Source organism: Pagrus pagrus (assembly GCF_965226575.1).
Source record: "Pagrus pagrus genome assembly, chromosome: 18".
NCBI classification, from domain to species: Eukaryota; Metazoa; Chordata; class Actinopteri; order Spariformes; family Sparidae; genus Pagrus; species Pagrus pagrus.
Window position 1 is genome coordinate 22,921,166 of NC_140202.1, and position 19,325 is coordinate 22,940,490.

The 19,325-nt window shown below is 41.8% G+C and overlaps 2 protein-coding genes across 6 annotated transcripts; both read right to left on the minus strand.

Annotated features, from left to right (window-relative positions):
• Window positions 1-917: 917 nt before the first annotated feature.
• slc39a9 (solute carrier family 39 member 9) lies at window positions 918-7,704 on the minus strand. Its single transcript, XM_084381952.1, has 7 exons — window positions 7,142-7,704; window positions 6,796-6,904; window positions 5,413-5,616; window positions 4,920-4,988; window positions 4,639-4,724; window positions 4,256-4,390; window positions 918-4,101 (listed from the first exon to the last, which is right to left on the minus strand). The coding sequence occupies exons 1-7, from the start codon at window positions 7,235-7,237 to the stop codon at window positions 3,868-3,870; spliced, it is 933 nt and encodes a 310-aa protein (XP_084238078.1). The 5' UTR covers window positions 7,238-7,704; the 3' UTR covers window positions 918-3,867.
• A 930-nt stretch (window positions 7,705-8,634) lies between these two features.
• rbm25a (RNA binding motif protein 25a) lies at window positions 8,635-19,265 on the minus strand. 5 transcript variants are annotated; one of them, XM_084381402.1, is made up of 19 exons: window positions 19,105-19,264; window positions 18,688-18,810; window positions 18,214-18,263; window positions 17,849-18,019; window positions 17,000-17,057; window positions 16,570-16,730; window positions 16,261-16,455; window positions 16,072-16,155; window positions 12,028-12,290; window positions 11,602-11,670; window positions 11,397-11,508; window positions 11,169-11,258; window positions 10,971-11,044; window positions 10,727-10,877; window positions 10,119-10,527; window positions 9,720-10,024; window positions 9,491-9,589; window positions 9,226-9,273; window positions 8,635-9,097 (listed from the first exon to the last, which is right to left on the minus strand). In XM_084381402.1, the coding sequence occupies exons 2-19, from the start codon at window positions 18,791-18,793 to the stop codon at window positions 9,005-9,007; spliced, it is 2,538 nt and encodes an 845-aa protein (XP_084237528.1). In that variant the 5' UTR covers window positions 18,794-18,810; window positions 19,105-19,264; the 3' UTR covers window positions 8,635-9,004. The 5 variants fall into 5 exon arrangements, with proteins under 5 accessions (XP_084237528.1, XP_084237524.1, XP_084237525.1 ...); XM_084381398.1 differs by having other exon boundaries at window positions 10,727-11,044; window positions 19,105-19,265; XM_084381399.1 differs by having other exon boundaries at window positions 10,727-11,044; window positions 16,072-16,152.
• Between the last annotated feature and the right edge of the window lie 60 nt (window positions 19,266-19,325).

Genomic DNA, 19,325 nt, shown 5'->3' on the forward strand with positions numbered 1-19,325 from the left:
TGCTTGTTTATGATGCAAGAGTGGAGCTTCTTCTTTATTTATTCAATAAAAACAACGTTAACATTAGTAAACATGTTCATAAACTAGACTAAACATTATTTCTGTCCTGAGCCATCATAAGCTATATCGCTGTCCTGTGAAAACTGTGGATCTGATTGGTTTTAAAATGGTTTATGTAGATTTAAAGGATGCGGATCCTTCAGTGTTAATGGGCTTCTTCCAAAGTTTGAATCTCTACAATGCAAAATAAAAGCACAGGAAGAGAATAACATACTAAAAGGACTCATTTTGGAAGACACCCACTTGTATTGTCTAACTCAGACTGCTGACGCCTCTTCAAAAGCTTCGTCTAAACACTGAGCGAGGATTGTTGACTTTATCCCACATCACTGACACTGGAATCACAATATGTGGGGAAGGAAACAATGACAGTCACCAACAATTCCTTCACTGTACATGAGGGCAGTCCTACTTAAGACGGACTTGGAAAAACTTTTCTGTCGAGAAGTAAGACGCTCTCAACAACAAACACGTCATCCTTCCTTTTATCTGAAAAATGACGTGGTTTTCACTTGAGAATGACATCTCAAATATTAGTAAACCTGACCGAACCAAACAAAGTTTTGATTTTAAATCAACTTATTTTTTTCAACGTTTTCAGCCCGTTGTTCCTTCATCCTGCTCCCAAACACATTTTCTCAATCTGCCTCTTACTGCACATGGCGGGGTCCGACATGTACACACTTTTCCGCCAAAGTAAGAACAGTTTTGGTTATTTTACTTGAAAGATTTAGTTTTTGTTTTCTGAGCTCCAATCAGAGTTTAATTACATTCAAATCAAACTGTGACAACAGTCAAATCTGATCAAACCACACATCCAGATGAAAAACGAGTTTTCAAGTGTTAAGCTCCCAATAAACAAACAGCTGATGAAGTCTTTAAGCCCCCAACTTGTACTGTTCATTGCTTATTGTGTCGTGAATATCTTATCTTCTAAAACAAAATAATGATTTTAAACCACTTTAAAAGGCCGACATATTCCCAAATAAATACAGTTTGGTAAATCTTGCACACAAGACAGATTAATCCATCAGTAGCTCTCTTTTTCTTCTATGTTAATAAACTGGATATTTCGGGTTTTGGACAAAGGAAAACATTTAAACACACTTGTTTTCTGGGAACTTATGACAGGCATTTTTCTCACATCTTTAAAAAAGGGACAGTTCACCCCAAAATCCCAAATAAATACTTTTCATCTTGCCTGTATTGCTACTTATTTGTCTAGATCATTTTGGTGTAAGCCGCTGAGTTTTGGCGATAATGGCCATGGAGATGTCTGTCTACACTTTAAAAAAATACTCAACAGTAGTGTCCCTTTCCAGAAATCAAGATCATCCACAGAACCTGTTGTGAGCAGTTTCATGTAGGAACATTATCTTCTTTCCATCAAACTACAGCCGCCAACTGTATCACCGTGAAGATGTCGGCTGCATATACTGCTACTTCAGCAAGCTGACGTAACAGCTCAGCCGAAGACGACGCACAAGCCTTTCGTCCATAAATAGACGCACTGTGCAGCGATACAATAGACAGGAACAGTTCCTACATGAAACTGCTCACAACAAGGTCTGTGGATTTTCTCGAGTAACCAGGTCATGATTCCTGGAAAGTTGACTTACTGTTGAGTTTTTCGAATGTTTGTTTTTTTGGCACTTTAAGCGGCACAAGCCGAGTGCCATCTAGTTCTATTATAGTCGAGAGAAAGCTGGCAGACATGTTTACGGCCGATATCTCCAAAACTCAGCAACTCACAACAAATCATCTAGACGGATGAACAGCACTACGAGTAAGAGGAAAAACATTTTATCTTTGATTTAGTGTGAACTGTCAATTTAAGACCAAACCGTTAATCATGAAAATTAGTTGCAGCCCTCGATAGATCTTTCACTGGACCCTGAATTTCTTTTACAGTCTTTTTGTAAGAATGAGGAACATGTCAATGCCGCAAGGATTCTGATGCAACATCCTTTAGAAAGAATAAATGGCACATAATGGGGCTGTCCTCCAACAGACATGTCTGAGTGTAAAGCAACACAATGGGGTTTTTTCTTCCCTTTTGTACACACATACAGCGTCCCACAGAAAATAAATCAGCCATGCAGCAGCTGGTCTGCACGCGACCCACCTCCCCTTTCTCTGGGAAGCCTTAAACCATCGCGGTGGGCTTCCTCTCGTCATGTGACTGTGAATTAATCGACAAGTTTCGTCTGTAAAACCATTCAATTTATACATAAAACAGAGACTCCGCAGACAGTCTGTAGCCTCTTGTGTCAAACAACAGTCCATTAAAAAAAAAATCAAATTAAAAAAAGATTGTTTTTGTGAGTAAGCAGTTCCATCTCAGACAAGAGATCGTGATGAGTGTGGCGGGGAGGAGTTTCTCTGTACAGTACACATACATACTTACATACATATACATGAGCTCTGCTGTGAGCAGGCACAGTGATACAGTAACACTCACAATATCCATGTGTCCTGATCGAAGAGGGAGCAGCCACCTTACACTTGAATGCATCAACCTGTTACTGTTTTAGAGGTGTGTTCAAGGGCTCGAATGAGAAGCGCTTTGCAAAGAAACTCTCTATAGTCATTTCAGACTCTGCTGCACTCTGCGCATGATGATTATTGCTCGGGTATGATTAATTAATGGGGGGTTAACCAACTGAAATCCTAAAATAAAAAAAAACTAACCGGTGTGATAAAAGTTCTCCTCACAGGATCTGCAGTACGTCTGTTCTCCTGAGCCAATGGTCCCTAATCATTCATTCAGAGTTGCTTCAATGACCCTCCACCTCTAAAGAAGCTTAATAACACTCTATACGATCACTTAAGACGATTCTAGACAGATTTTTCCTTCAACCACTATCTATAATTTCTGTCCAAGTAAAACGGACAGAGAAACTAAACAGATCAAATGAAAGTGACAGTTCATGTTGTGACACATCAAGGCTGGTTGTGTCTTATCCTTAGCGCAGGACTTTGAGCGGACAAGTCCATGAACCTTTGCAGGACAGACACACCATCTGTTTTCAGGCTTCGCATCAGGCCAAAAACTGCTCGTCGCGACTGATTTCTCGAACAGGAAAAACCTCCACTTGGTAGACAAACTCAATACCCAAAGCGACAAATGTTACGGGAATCTGGCTGGTTATTTGGGCTCATCGCTTGCCTGGGGGAAAAAAAAAAAGAGACCTCTGTAATAGTTTTCTAGAAACTAACGTCTGCCCGGCGCTGTCTCGTCAGGTTTCTGTTTTAGCTTGCTAATATGGCACTTAAAAAATTATTTCAAGATTTACACTGTACAATAAAAAGAAAAAAAGAGTTTTCTTTCTTGTGATCACTGGCTTAAATCAAGACCATCTAAATCTCTGTGCAACTGCCATCTAGTAAAACATCACTGTAATGAAACCAGGGCTGGTTCTTTGACTTTGGACTAGCACGATAATGCAACACTGAAAAAACTCCACGATGCAGGATGTAAATAAACCGATAAAGGGTCCACCTCTGGCCTCTCTTAAAAAAGATTTACGGTGAAAGAAATAGACACATAAAGTAGCTGTAAGATGTTTCGTCATCAGTGTGGCTTCGTTGTGACTGCAGCAACTCTGATTTCCTTAACATCATTCATTTCCTGTTTCATGGTCTGTCTTCAAAAGATGTCCCCCGCAACGAGCACCAGTCTGGTCCAAAGGGTCCATCAGCAGACGAAAAAAAGCAATAAGACATTTAGATCCCACAATGTTAGAAGTCTCTGTTTCTGCTTCTTTCCCCTGTACACCCGTCTTAAATCCCTCCTGAGCTCCGGGTCTAATGGTGGTGACCAACGGACAGCACCAGAGGAATGAGGCAGCCCAGCACCAGAGCCCCCACCTCCACCTTGCTCAGTCCTTTGCCCCCGTTGCCTCCGTTGGGAGCGTGGCTGTGGCCGCCACCGCCTACCTCAGGGAGGACGTGGACGGTGGCCACGTAGAGGAAGGTGCCGGCAGAGAAGAGCATGGCGACACCGGTGGCGTTGATGTCTGACAGGGCCTCTTTGCTGCTCTGAGAGGGGAACAAACAGAAACGCTGTGAGGTGAAATGTGTGGCTATAAATATGTTCCCCCCAGAAACGCTTCCTGTCTGATGGCTCGAATGACAGCTGGTTCACCTCAGGCTGGATGTTCCAAAAATCACTCACACAGATTTTAGCAATTACCTGACTGAGGCCTAAAAAGGTGAGCATGGCGAGGACGGGCGCTGCCAGGGCAAAGACCAGGAGATGTTTGCGGATGCGGTTCCTCTCAAGACCAGCATGCATCAGGAACGATACCAGGCCGAACGCTGCCGGGGCCTGCAGACGACAGAGCAGCAGAGTTCATTAGGTTATATTCTCAAATAGTTAAAAGTGCCTGTCACAATTTCCTACGTTTTCACATGGCTTTTTTGTCAGATATAGAGTCTAAAACCCCAAAACATTTAGTTTACTATCATATAAGAGGCAGCTAATTCAACAAGTGGAACAAACGAATGATAATCAATGAATCAATTATCAAGATAGCTGCCTATTAATTTAAATAAAAAGATATGAACCATTATTACCTTATGCAGCATGATGGCTACAAAGACAATAAGCTGAACGCTGGTCTGAGACGTAGAGGCAGCAGCTCCCAGTGCCACCCCATCAGCTGGAGACAAATGACACAGACACCTTTAAGATTTGGTCACAAGTACGACATTAACATAGTGATTTAGACTAATAAGAACGGTTTTAAGGGGAGACACAACAGGTGAGACCACTACTCACCTGTTGTGTCTCCCATTAACCTAAAAGTCAAATAATTATGAGACAAGAGACGATGAATATTCACAAACAGACGTACCTGCAGCGTGGACCACGAGACCCAGGGTGGTGGTGATTTTTGAGGAGGTGGCCCTTGCTGACTCTGGATCTGAACCAGACAAAAACGACCAATGAGGAAAATGTTTTCAGTGACCATCTTAAAAAATATTTTAAAGCAGATTCAAGTGGGATCTCCACACTGAGGAAGAATTGTTTGGCATCTCGTGTTGGCAGACGTTGTAAACAGTTTGCGGAGCATTAGCTGCTCAAATAAAATGCTTGGAAATTTATGGGGAGACGAGCATGGGTGCATCTGGGAAGACAGAATTGGCAGTTGAGCCATCTGGGTTTGTTTTGGGTCTAATTCAACAAAATCATTTTCCTCCAGAGAAGATTAGTACTTGATGAGGCCAATGACAAAGCTGCTGTCACTGAGCTCCAATTCCACAGTCTTCACACAGACATTCTGGCCCCATCTACAGCTCATTTCTAAGAACCAAGTGCCCCAGATGTCCGTTTGCTGTGATACTGACCATCAGTGCTGTGCACATGAGAGCTGCCTATCTGGTCCACCAGGAGCATAAAGACGAAGCCCAGGACCAGAGACACGCCGATGCAGGCGTGGAGCTGCTCGTGACTGTGCTCGTGTTTCCCGCCGGCGCTCAGGGCTGATTCTACCTCACCCTTGGTCTCGGACGCTTCCACGACTCCAGCCTGGCCGTGGCTCTGGTGTCCACCTGCGGAGACACACGTCAGGAGAGAACAGAGAGAGGCAGTTAACAATGACACATATGTTTGCCGACCCTTCTTAGCTCCATCACAAATCCCCGTGGCATTTCCTGAGATGCAGCCGATGCGCAGATGAACACAAAACAAATATTTCTGTTTGACAAAGTTTGTTACGCAAGAGAAAACAGACGTCACTTGGTTGTACTTTACTGCAAGCTGCACTTTGCTCTGTTTGAAAAGGATTCAAACTGTTAGAGTCTACACAGGCAAACGTATACATACATACAGTATGTCTATATGCTCTTTACTTAAATATCTTCAGTGTCTTTCTGGCTTGTGGCACTCTTGAAGCTCAGACAAAGAGCCAAATACATTAAAGACTTACAGGTACTGATTGGTTGGCATCATTAACCCTGAAAACAAATAATTATAAGCACAGAGCTTGACAGGCTGTCAACTGATGCTGAAACCTTTAAAGTATTCTTGTACCAGTTGGACCGGTCTACAAGGAATTCAATTATTCTGCAGGCTTACAAAACCCTGATCAAATATTTAAACCATCTCACTGTTCTATTGTTTGGTTTCAATATGCAAATCCAGGACTACCTGGAAGGCAGTATTAACCCTGAGTGACATATCCTGACATGTTTTAAGATGCATTAAAAACACTGAACTTTAACTCATAATGTGTTTCTGGTACTCTGCACAGCGACGCTCAAACATTCAACTGCAGAAACAGCTTGAAGGATTTGTCAATTAGTCGACTAAGAAAATCAATCAGCAGAAAATGTGATAATTGTTTAAGTCAACAATCAAGCAAGAAATCCAAAAGTTCTCTGGTTGTGTGAGGATTTGCTGCTTTCTGCTTTGATGCATCACTATTTAGTCTATATCTCATCTCTGGACTGTTTTGTCAGTAGAGCTGCAATGATTAGTCGATTAATCTAAAGAAAATTATTGATAATTTGTCATTTTAAATTGTAAATGATGAGGTTTCGGGTTTTGGTTGGACTGATCGGCTCTGGGTAACTGTGAGTTAGTTGCTGGTAATCTCACTAATATTAAAGTCACCTTCCAAAGACTTACTGGTTTAAGGGTAATTAAATGCAACTTTGCTTTCACTTAAGGGAGCTGTGGGAACCATTCGTGAGCAGTCCCTGAGGAAACACTGTTTGGATGAACTGTACCTTCAAGGATTTCTTCATAAAGTGCGTGGACCCCCTCAGGAATGATCACAGCCAGTGCAGTCCCGCACAGCAGCCCTGCTCCCAGCACAGTGATCAGCTTCAGTTTTTCCTGGAGAAACGGTCAGATAAATCTTTAGACTCCACAGGTCTGCCTCATTGTTTCAGCACAAGATGTCGAGCCGATTACCTGATAACATTACTGATGCATTCACTACTTCTGATTAAAAGCCACTCAGATGAACTTTTGCCTCTCTGTAAATGTGGTCAGTGCCAAAGTTGGCCAAACTATACATGCCTTCAGGAAGCACATTGTTTATATATTATTTTTTTCATGCCTCAGACTTACCTCGGAAAAGTTGACTGCCAAAGGTATTGTTCCGGCCACATAACATCCCACCAACATCGCAAGAGACAGCAGGCTGATCGAGCTAAAATCGTCCATGACTGCACTTTTCTCTTCGGCTAATCTACTGCTAAGCTAAACCATCAAAACCAGCCTCCACCTGAGCTTTAACACGGACTTTTAGTCGTGCTCGTCAAGTTAAATTACATGCCCCGGACTTGAGCTGTGTGTTGTAGACAGCTGTCGGTTTAATAACTGCCTCGTCTCTCTTCTGGTCCCCAGTTTAGCTCGCTGCCAAACATCCACGTTAACTAAATAGAGACGTTGCAGCCTCCGGCCTCGATAATGTTAGCAAAGCTAAGCTAACTAGCATCGGTAATTGCCCGTCTCTCAAAAATTCACCTAAGATTGAATCCTGACACGTTTACGTTAGCGTGCAAATATCCAAAACGTCGCATCGTTTCTTCCAGATTTAGCTGTCAACAATAATATTGCAACTTCCCGACTTGGTTAGCAGCTAACAAACTGGCTAACTGAACATCCTCTTGTTTGGTGCAGACGGAAAATGCTTCCGGGTCAAACTTCAGCCGCTGAACCTGTGGAGAGAAACCTGCCACGTATCTGCCAGACGTGTTGGAGGAAAGTTTAGAGGAAGCAATGTCACATATTTCGACATATAAATTGACTGATTATAGAGTTCAAGCAGCCTCCTACAAAGATAGATAGTTTTTTATATTTTTTTTTAATTGGAAACAATCCATGGTTAATTACTTCAAAGGTTCCACTTGTATATTTGGGGGATTTTTATTCTTAGAGCAGCCACAGTCCCCTGAGTGTCATGGTGGTTTAAAGGGTGATTTCTGCAAGTTTATTTATATTTTCCCCAAGAATGGATTCCATTGGCTTTTGTTGCGTTTATTCATGTATGCATTTTTTATTTTCTTGTAGCCTTAAAGTGAGGAAAATTATAAAAACAATGTTATTTGACCACTGAATGCACATGTGATGTTTAAGGTCACATGTGTAGTTTGTTGTTTTCTGTGAGACATTTTATGCTGCTGACTTGGTCACAACTCATAAGAGATTTTGAATCTCTCATCTCCTGGTAAAATAAAGTTACATACAGATAAAAGGCATAAATACATAGGAATTATTTAACAAAGGAAATATTTGTTTTAAAAAGTTAAATCCTTTTCAAATAGTTTATAGTATTTTAAATAAATACTCTTTATATAATCTATATAGTGTCAATACATTTTTAAATAAAACAAAAATGTTTTTTGCAAAGTCGCAAAAATAAAAATAATTATAAATCACAAAGATTGTGTCCATTTGTATTGTGATGACCTGAGTAAAATTAATCCCTGTTGTTCCAAAAGGGAGAATTGTGTTTGTGTAAATGAAAGACCATGCTAATCACATCTGTCACAGTTGAAACAAACGGAAGGAAGATAAATAAATGAGTTAAACGACACATTAAAGAAAAACAAACACCATTCTATAAAAAAAGCATATTTATTAGTTCACACAATGGAGCAGCGCCTCGACATGATAACAGTAAATCAAAGCAGAATGTGTCCAACATATTGGAGAACAGATGGGTGAAATGCAACTGCAACAGTATCAACAAAGGCATCAACAAAGGAGAAAAATACAACCAAAGTTTTATCATGCAGTATGTTTGTGCAAAACCTTTCTGTTCACAGCTCAGAGTTCCCCTTCCAAACACACACACATAACAAGGCAGCAGCTCCTTGCTGATGGAATGGAGGGGTTTATAGACACATGTTGACAGTCTGCTGGACCAGACACCAGTAGGCAGCAGAACTGTGAGCGAATGAAGTCAGACAGAGAGGCGTGTGGTCTTTATTTCACCAGTCCGATCTTCTTTGCCTCCGTTTCATATATCAACAGCCTCCACATTTTTACTATGAAGACTTCTGCTTCTTCATCGAGAACCTAAACACAAACAGGTCCACATCAAAACAGCTCAATGAATCCATTTGTGATGTTTTAGATTGTGTCATATTAGTGTTTTTAGTATAAATCAACCATATATTCCAAAGGAGAAGTACGAGTCAACTTACCATAGCAACATCATCAAGAATACCCTGAGGGGTGCTGTGTGCCATCACCTGGAGAGAAAAGAAAAAACATTCAGTTAAAATGTGCAGTGCAAACACATCAAGACATGCACTCACACACACAATTATAAATAAGTAAAACTCAGAAGCTTTCATACTTTCATTTGGAACAAGCATTTTAAATTACAGGTATAAACAGTGTGAAACTTGGAAAGTAACACAGCTGATTGCCGATGAGTTTCCTCATGTAGGAGAAATAGTCACAAACCTTTGAACAGACAAAATCAACCAGTGTGGGTTCCTCCTCGCCGATGTATTCAATAATCTTCTTATTGATCCATGGTCTGATGCGGCGATCCATCAGAGTCTACAGGGAGAACAATCAGAAAATGTAAACGTAGCTAAGAAACTCAACTTTAAACATTTACACTTTAGATATTATAAAATGTACACTGTTAATACAATTGTTGCCAATCAAACAGCCAGAGGCTCTTTACCGAGTCGACCATAGTCCAGTCCAGAGGGTAGGAGAAGAGCTCCGGCCTGGCGGTGGGGATCTTCTCAATAAGGCTCTTTATGTGCTTGCGTTTCTCCTCTGTGTTGATGCTGCCTTTGGCCCCTGATATTTCTGCCCCATCCAGCCCCAGACTCTTGTCGTCATCACCGTAGTCCAGTGGAACCAGTTTCCTTTTGCGAGGCTGCTCATCAGCCTCTTCATCATCGAACTTGTTGAAAACACTTTCCACGGTCGCCAGCTTCTTTCGCTTCCCCACGTTGAGCTGACTGGGACTGTTGGTGGCGCCTGGAGAAGAGAAAACCAGTTTATTTTTCTGGCACGAAGCAGTGATGCTCACAAAATAGATCCCTCCGTGTCTTTAGTTTGATACTGTACTCACCCAGTTTGAGACTGAGACCGATCTTGGGCCGGTGTTCCTCTGGAGGTTGGACCTCGGGTGTGTTCTCGCCTGGAATGATGATGCCGCAGGGAGATTCGTTGCCGGGTGAGTTTGGAGTCGCGTTCCCACTGGCAGAGGACACCGAGGGAGCAGTAGTGATTGGTCGCATGATGGGTTTAAGTTGCGGCTTGGCCTCTTGTGAGTCCTCACCATCGGGGTAGTCGTCCTCCTCCGCTTCCACGTCATCATCGTCCGAATGCTGCTGGGGGGGTCGAGGCATCGGCTCTGCGGGCCTTACTGACCCTCTCTTCTCCCGATCCCGATCCTTGTGGGACTTCTCCTGGTTCACCTCCTCCTCAGGTTCAAGTTTCAGAGGAGGCTGTCGCCTGCGCTCTGCCTCTTCCTCCATCTAAACAAACAAGACATGACACATGAACAATGACTAGTTACAATGGACCACATTGCAGGGCAGATAAAATACCTCCGTGCCACAGTTCAAAGTTACTTGGAGAAACCAGATTAATCACAGGACATGTTTAATTTTTTGATTCTTTGTTCTCAGCGTAACCACTTTACGAAAGTGCACGGAAACACAATGACTGACTCACCCTCTGCAGCTCAGCATCAGGATCAGGGTGGCCTTCAGCCAGAAGCCTCTGCCTAATCTCCTCCAGTTCCTCCTTCTCCCTCTTCCGGTCTCGCTCGTCCAATTCTGTCTCCTTTTCCCGGTCACGAAGTCGCTTCTGCAAGGCGCTACCCCTGAGAAAGAGAGCGAGAAGTCGAGTAATGACGAATGCAAAACATAAGAAAAGTCTCTCTTTCACACTTTTAAATGTGCATGAAGATAATAACCTGTAGTATTTTGGGTCGTCTCTGTCGTCGTCGTAATCTTCAAGGAACTCTTTCAGTCTTTTGGCTTCTTTCATCTGAATTTAATCACAGCAACACACATGCATAAATCCAGCAACTCTACATATCTGCCATCATAATGTCCAATGGCAAGAATTATCTGCTACAATTTGATCTCATGTGTTAAGCATTCGCGTGTACCATTTCACGACGCCTCTCGTCCTCCCTCTCCGTTTCTTTGCTGTAGTCACGGGACTTCTTCCTCTCCCGGATCTCCCAGTTTTTCAGCCGCTTTAATAAGACACAGAAAAGAAATTCAGTCAGGAAATAGCAAAAGACAATCATTTAATATATATATTTTTTCTGCAACTTGTTAAACATATGTTTAATCAATCAAAATCAAAATGACAGAAGAGAAAAAAGCCATACTTCTTGGTAAGCCGCCTCCTTGTCTCTGAGCCTCCTCTCAAGTCTCCTCCGTTCGTACACGTCCTCCTCATCTTCCTCTCGGTCTCGTTTTTTATCTTCTCTAGTCCTCTCTCTGCAGAAGACAATGGGATACTGGTGTTAGCCTGATTTATCTTAAAACTGATATGAGAAGAAAAATGTAAAGAATTGAAGTAGTGTCGAGCACTTATTTCTCGTGTAGTCAGTCTTGTTGATTTGGTTTGAGCCAACGCCAGCTGCCAAACGCAGAGCTGCACTTTACAACACAGGTTTCATTTTATGTTATTTACATGAGTCGGCACACTTGTTCTCCTACATGGAATTACAGATATTTGCAGCATCTAATGGACCTTTCAATTATATCAAAAAAGATGTGAAGCCAAGTTGAACTGTGTGGCCATTTTGGAGGCTATCCTCATGTTTTCCCCCTCTGTTTATGTCTAGAACAGTCACTAGAAAGGTTTCCATCCAAATCAAATTCTGAGTATAAAAATTTTTAACTAAATCTCAAAAAAATCTACAAAACAATACACCTGTACACTGTGTCAAAATGAATGAGGTGCTTTGACGTGCATTAAAAGGGCAACCGAGCATTGAGTATGACATCACTGACCTCGATCTGCTGCGATCTTCACTGACATCTCGACTCCTCTCGCGCTCCCGCTCTTTCGTCCTCTCCCGTTCGCGATCCCTCTCGCGGTCGCGATCCCGGTCTCTGTCTCTTTCCCGCTCCTTGTCCCTCTCTCTCTCCCTTTCCTTCTCTTTCTCGCGGTCGCGACGCTCCCTCTCGCGCTCCCGCTCTTTGTCCCTCTCTCTCCTTTCCCTCTCGATCTCCAGTCGCTCCTTTTCCTTCTTTCCTTTTTCCTCCTCCAGCTTCTGCAGGAGCCCACAGGAAGAAAAGGGGAAACAAATAATGTGTTACTATACTCTCAACATCAAAACGATCACACTTAAATACATAAATACACAGGTTTGAGCACTGAAAATGATTTTGACTCCTCACATACTGCCATGACTCATTGCCTTGGAGAGGCTGGCTGCTGCAAGTGAGGAAGTCCTCTTATCCTTGATGTTTCCTCCTGGAAGAGTGGTCCGCTGCTTGAGCAGGTTTAATGCAGATACTGCTCATTTCAGGACACACTTACTCAAAACCATAAATTGCAGGTCAATCTTGAACAGCACCAAAAACTGTAAGGGAATAGCTTCAGGAAGGAGTTACAGGAGGGGAACTACCTCTAAAGCTTTTCTGGTGTTTTTAGCACTTTTTTAGCTCTAAACATTTATATTATTATATTTAGTTACATCAAAGTGTTGTGCATGGATCACTTCCTGTCCTGGATCCAGTATTCAGCCCTCCCCTTGACACATACGCTTATATTGAGTGATCTTTTCTCACATATGTAACAGGTCAGCTCGTCCTCTGTGGTTACTATGTGCTCTATGGTGATCTGAGATTATGCTCTGATGTAATAAGAGGCCATTCCAATACAAACTCAGCTGTAGGCAAACACGTATTGGTCAAACCCATATCCGCCTATCCAAATCAATGTGCACTCCGGCACAAATGATGAAAAGCAATAGATTTGACCTGATGTAAGAGATATTGTAGGTTCAAATGCATAATGTTTGACATGCAGATAGAAGGGTTCGGTTGGAAATGGGGCCCACTCATGCTACAAACACACTCACGCTAACATAAAGCACTTAAGATAAAATTATTCACCAACTGCCAAGTAAGCTTGGAACCATTAGTACACAAGTTCGCTCAGTTCTAACTATACGCATAAGATCAGCACTATATAATGCCCTGGTTTGGTCTTGCTTAGGGGTGCCAAGTGGATTAAAACAAGCCCAAGCTTAATGTGGCAAATGGCCCGACTAAGTGGATTACATAATCAGCTCCCGTGTCTTCAACGTGGTCATCTGAGATGCAGGGGAGCTGCGCCAGAATGCAGCGCAGCAGTGTGAGAACTCTCTATGCAGAGCGACCGACCCGGGAACAGGGAGCACATTGTGTTGTTCACTCCTTTTAATTTATATAGTAAACTTCTGCTGTATAAAGATCATACTTGTACAACAAGAGGATGCAGATTTTCTAATGTTTTTTTCTACAGCAGAAAATACTTAAAAGTTGTGGAATGAGAGAAATGATTGTACTCACTATGCTGATGTGTTTTATTTGCTGAGATCAATCAAAGTTGATCAGACATGCTTTTACACCAGAGATCCTGTGCAGCACCAGGTAACTCTTACAAGATCAATTATCTTTGTGATTTGAAAATTTCCAATAGTGACTATTTATATATTTAGGCCAGCTTATCAGGAACTCTAAATAACTAAATAAATACTTAATTAGGGATGCAAGGATATAAGATTTTATTGTTATTATAAGTTCATTGTGGTGAACTTCCATAATCTGGATAATCGGGACAATTGTAAATATTCTCACGAGTTACTTGGCTAAATAATGAACAATCCTATATTGATTGCCTGATTTATTTTGAATTGCCACAAGGGGGAGCCTGCATCCTTCCAATAACTCCAATATCCTGAGCCTGTCACCATAGCTGAGGGCTCAGCTTGCCCTGGATTCATGATTGTTCGTGAATCATAATTATTTCTGCAAGGATAATCGTGACATGAACTTTTCATCCCATGACTACACTTAAAACTGACCATTTGTCTGCTTTCTAAGTGCTTCACATTGACATAAACATCATGGTATTTTCTACAGACTGCTTTGGAGCCATCGGTGTGACACTTACAGGTGATGAACTACGGTTTTCAGCGCTTCTCTGCCCCTACACATCTTACAGGCTACGTGTGGGAGGAAAAGCAGGTCAAGCGTAAAGTCGAAATAATCAGGAAAAATGATACCTGTGAAGCAGTTTATCTAATAACAGTTCATCCACATAAATAACATAAAAAACAACTAGTTTTTTAAAATTCATGTCCGAAACAAGTCAGATACTGTATTCCATTTTACCACAAGGAAATTAGTGAAGGCAGTCTTACCAGCAGGTTGACTTCTGGTGTCTCTCCGGTCTCTCCAACCCAATAAGTGGTTTTTAAAAAAACAGAGTAAGGCCCACAGTTCAAACAGTCCTCTGACTGATTTAAAAAAATATGTAACAGCAGGTAATGTTCAGTGCTGTACATCTTAATTGGTTTATAATATTCAAAAGACGCTGTAAGAAATGTGGGTCTGACAGCTGTTGAGTGATTAACAAAAATAAAAAGAAGGAAAGGATTGGAGAGATCTGATCTGATCTAGCTAGACCTGATTTAAATGTGTGAACCATCGTTAGCATTTTCGTCCAGCCTGGAGGGAGGCTTTTAAAACATCTAGGAAATTCACATCAGTTAGCCATCTGGCTCCGAGAACTTACCTCATGTTATATTACTCCATTTACCGAAAACGCTTATTGTGTGGCTAGTTTGAAACCAGTGGTGGAATGTAACTAAGTAACTTTACTTATGTAATGTACCCAAATTTAGATACTATGCAACTGTATATCCTCACCTCTGTAGCAGTGTTTCAAATTGGGATTAAGTTACGACTTCAGAGGAACGTCCAGTTCCATGAGGCGTTTACATTATTTTGTCCCTGCAGCTTTGTCTTCCTCGCTCAAACACAAATTATGTCAGTGTGACTCCCGAATACACTCATAGATTACATTTGTTGACCTAATCTGTACTGATTAACTAAAGGGGTAGAGGCAGAGTCAGTGAGACACAGAAAAGAAGAAAGAAAAAAGGTAAGAATCATAAATGGACTTACCTTGTAAGTCTTCAGACCACAGAGTGCTGTGGAGGGGCGCTCCCTGCTTTAGCAAAACTACAGGCTGCAGTTCAAACTACTGCAGTGGTTAGGCCCATTCAGTCTGTGTTTTTTCAAACACATCGTTTATTATCAGAGGACCTGCAGAGGTTCACTGAGCTCCCCGGCTTTCTGAAAACCTGTCAGACTGCGAGTACAACAAGCTACATTTGGACGTCATTTGCAATTTGTACATCCCAGTTTCAAAACCAGTACCAGTGGCGCTTGGTACCCCTGAGCCCACATGGGAATAAATGTAATGGAAGTGAACTGAGAGCCAGCTGCCCCTCTGCAAACCCTCCAGAAGGGAGCGCCCAACATGAGTAAAGAAGAAAAGAAAGATCATACTTACATCCTATCCTCGCAACTTTTTCCAAAGCTGAGATTCTGAGATTCATCTTGCTCTAGTCACCAAATGAACTCTACCACATTGGTGGGGTTTAATCAATAGATTAGCTTTAGATGAATTTAACATTTTGTCCATGCACTCTGTGTGATGACTTTAGCTTGTGCAGAGCGAAAACCTTCAGTCTCAAATCAGTATTATGAATAATAATAACGACTGCCCAATTTGGAAATAGTGACAGATACCATTAAGCCATCTATGTGTGGTCCACGTAGTATTTGAATACTTTTATAGACGCTATGAAATCTTCGAATCAACATCTACCACTTTTCATTCCTTTTGTGCATTACTTTCACTAACTAATCCAAATAGTTGACAGTAACAGAACAGTTGTGGAGGAATTACCTCCATAAATCAGATAAATTACAGCATAATTTGCTGTTCTCCTCCAAAACCTAAACTAGAGTAACAATAGCAGTTTGATACATTACCTTGTGTGTGTCGCGAAATTTACTGATCTCTCTGGAAATCAAGTCTCTCTTGTCATCCTCCATCTCCATGGCATTGATATCCTCCTTACGCAAAGGGGAGAAAGACAGGAAGAAAACACACTAAGTACACAGCGGTTACCAAAAACAAACTACAAAAACAGAATACGTTTATATATTTGCGATCAGTACCTCCTCCTTCTTCTCTTTCCGCTTCTTGTTGCGAGGTTGACTGTCACCGTCCTGCGAGGGAGCGTTGAGCTCACTGGCATACTCTCGGATCAGGACTTCTATCGCCCCCTTCACAACCTGGTCACGACGCAGGGTTTCTTCATGAAGAACCTCCTCCTCATCTTCATCACCGTTATTTGCCCCACTACTGGCTCCCTATGTGTTAAAGGTGGAAAAATGGTAGAAATAATCATTAAACCCAATTTCACAAAATGATCAACGTTACAGAAATATTTATTTTGACTTTTACTCAGCAGGTGAACAGCGTACCCCATTGGCACTTCTCTTCTTGGCCTTCCACTCGTCTAGCTGGGCCTTGGTCTTGGCATCTACCTTGACCAACAGCTTCTTATCTCCTAAGAGCAACTCGTGCAGAAGTCTGAGGGCTCGCAGTGTGGATTCAGGCTCCTTATATTCACAGAACCCAAAAGCTACCAGGGATTTGAGAGCAGATACAAAAGTTAATTCCACAGATGTTAAAACAACATACCTCATAATTGGAAATACTTGCTGTGGACACAGTATGGGATTTGAAAGATAATTTGATTTCACATTCAATTTCAAATTGACTTTCTGTAAATTAGTCTCCAAAAAAAGCATAATTATATCTACTCCATTCTTTGGACTCTGCCACATAAAGTAACATGCATTCACATCATGAGAAGAAGGTTTAAAGGTGTTGTTCCATTTTTGCTGTTACCTTGAAGTTTCCCAGAGGCACCTTGGACCCTTTTCCAGCTTAGAACAATACCACATTTCTACAAAATAGAGCAGAAGAAAGGAATTATTTACTTTCCCATTACAGATGCTAATATTTAACCTGATGGGAGTGATGGTTTGTTACAAAGACAAAAAGAAAATACATGGCAGGTGAACTGTCTGTCTATTACAGGCTTCAACCTATGGGATCAACAGTAGGGGAGTGCTTTCATCAGCAGAGCCACTTGATAAATGCAACTCTTACCAGAGCAGTTGAGAGAAGAGCAAAATATGTTTTTTCCATCGAGAAAAGCCTTCATTGCCGTTCCTTTCTTTTTGTTTTTAAACTAAGATAAACTCCATTTCTGATACAACAGATGCTGCAGCAGCATCTACACTGACCTCTTTAGGAGCCACCGTGGTGGTTTGTTGCCAATAAATGTGGTCAACCAACTACAGCAAACATAAATATGAGAGCACAAGCTATATGCCATGGGTATGAATGCACTGTTGTACATTTCAGAGATCTTTCTCCTGTTAATGTAATGTCTTTTATCTTATGGACATGTTTGTGTTCATTTTTTCTGGGTGAGACCAAAGACAATTTTCTTACTTTACTCTGACACATTAGCATCTGGAGATTTATCAGAGGTGATGGTTGATTCAGGGTGCTGTTTACCTTGGTGAGTTGTTGGAGGTTTGAGTTTGTACACGCTGTAATAAGTGTCTGTCACCTGCAGCAGGTCACTGTCACTGCCTGTTATTTTATCATTCTGCTCTCAAAATATTCACAGCTAGAGTTTCATTGAACGTTTGCTGAATAGCAACAGACGGAGTGGGTCCAACTCACCGCTAGAAGCTGCCTGACCAACATGTCAGATGCCTTTTCAGAGATATTCCCTACAAATACAGTGGTGGTGGGGCCACCGCTGTCATCGATGTCCTTGGCTCTGAGGGTGCCAGGGTCCTTCTTTGAAAGCATCGGCTTCTGCGCTACAGCAATTGAGGTCGGGACAAGTACCTGCAACATCAGATTACAGATGAGATATTTAGGTGTTACTTTTAACCAGAGCAAGAATAAAGACAACAAAGATTGATTGAGTAGTAGCCTTGCTCAAGACCTGAGCTACACTGTTACTGCGTAATGATTGTGTATTTAATAGCAGGTCATGCAGATAAGCTGGCATAAGGTAGGAACTCCTGTTTCTAACTCACTGTGGGTGTCGGGGTCACTACGCCCATATGAACCGGGATCATGGGAGTACCTGAAACAAAATACAAAAATCAGACCACAACGTTATAATCGTGAAGGTTTACCAAACAAACACTGGCAACTGTCTTCCTATTAATTTATATAAAATGAAGTATAACTTGTGACAGAAGTGCTTACAGTGTAATCTTAGTTATGGTTACTATATTTATAGGTATTTCTCTATAATTTCATATAACCATTTCCTAGTGCAAAACACTACCTCTGAGGGAGTTTATTGGCTCATTTTCAGAAGTATTCTTCTGTTAACAGGTGTTTCAGGCTCATGAAATCAAAGTGTCAGCCCAGTGGCTACAGATTTATTGCACAAACAACTTCATTTCATTTGTTTACACCAAATATCACCCAAGGGACCCAGAGCCTGATTTACAAACAGACAGCTGTTCCTGCTGATGTGACCACACACGTATAAACGTTACCTGGCGGGACAGTCGGGCCAAATGCCCCGAACTGAGGAGGCGGGATCCTGGGAGGTAATTGCGGGATGCCAAGCTGCTGGCGGTTAAGCGGAGGAGGGTAAGACATCCTGATAGACAGGCAACCTACGGAAGAGAGAGAGAGAGGGTGTTAAACTGAAGAGGAAGAAAACGTGATGGACGTTTTACAGAGTTACGCTAAGCAATGTCAACAATCATATTAGCATTAACAGTCAACACAGACAGATTACCGCAGCTGACTGCGAACGCTACAAACTAAACAGGTGAAATATCGGCTAAATCGACGTTAACTAGCTAAATTAGCTCATGCTACCTAGCTAGCTAGCTGCCTAGCTAACACACACTCTGTGGCCTTGCTAGTTCGCATTAGCTGCAGCGGTCATGTACGAGTTTACTCACCTGCAGACAAGTTTAGAATAAAAACCAGTGTTTAGTAAACTATGGGTTATCCAAATAAAAGTCCATTAAATACGGGAAACACAAACACGTAACGCTAAAGGATTAGCGTTAAAATTGTCACCGGTGCACTACAAGATCCCCTCTGGATACAAATAATTGGGAGCTATTCTTTTCGAAATGAATCATGGGATAGCACAGGAAGGCTGCGGCTTTGCTGCCCT

Coding starts and splice junctions, on each gene's coding strand:
- slc39a9 (XM_084381952.1), bottom strand. CDS start 7,237: ATGGACGATTTTAGCTCGATCAGCCTGCTGTCTCTTGCGATGTTGGTG. Junction 6,905..7,141: donor TGGCAGTCAACTTTTCCGAG/GTAAGTCTGAGG, acceptor CCGTTTCTCCAG/GAAAAACTGAAGCTGATCAC. Junction 4,989..5,412: donor TCATGTGCACAGCACTGATG/GTCAGTATCACA, acceptor TGTCTGGTTCAG/ATCCAGAGTCAGCAAGGGCC.
- rbm25a (XM_084381398.1), bottom strand. CDS start 18,793: ATGTCTTACCCTCCTCCGCTTAACCGCCAGCAGCTTGGCATCCCGCAA. Junction 18,264..18,687: donor TGGCCCGACTGTCCCGCCAG/GTAACGTTTATA, acceptor ATTTTGTTTCAG/GTACTCCCATGATCCCGGTT. Junction 9,274..9,490: donor TTGATTTTGTCTGTTCAAAG/GTTTGTGACTAT, acceptor TTTTCTCTCCAG/GTGATGGCACACAGCACCCC.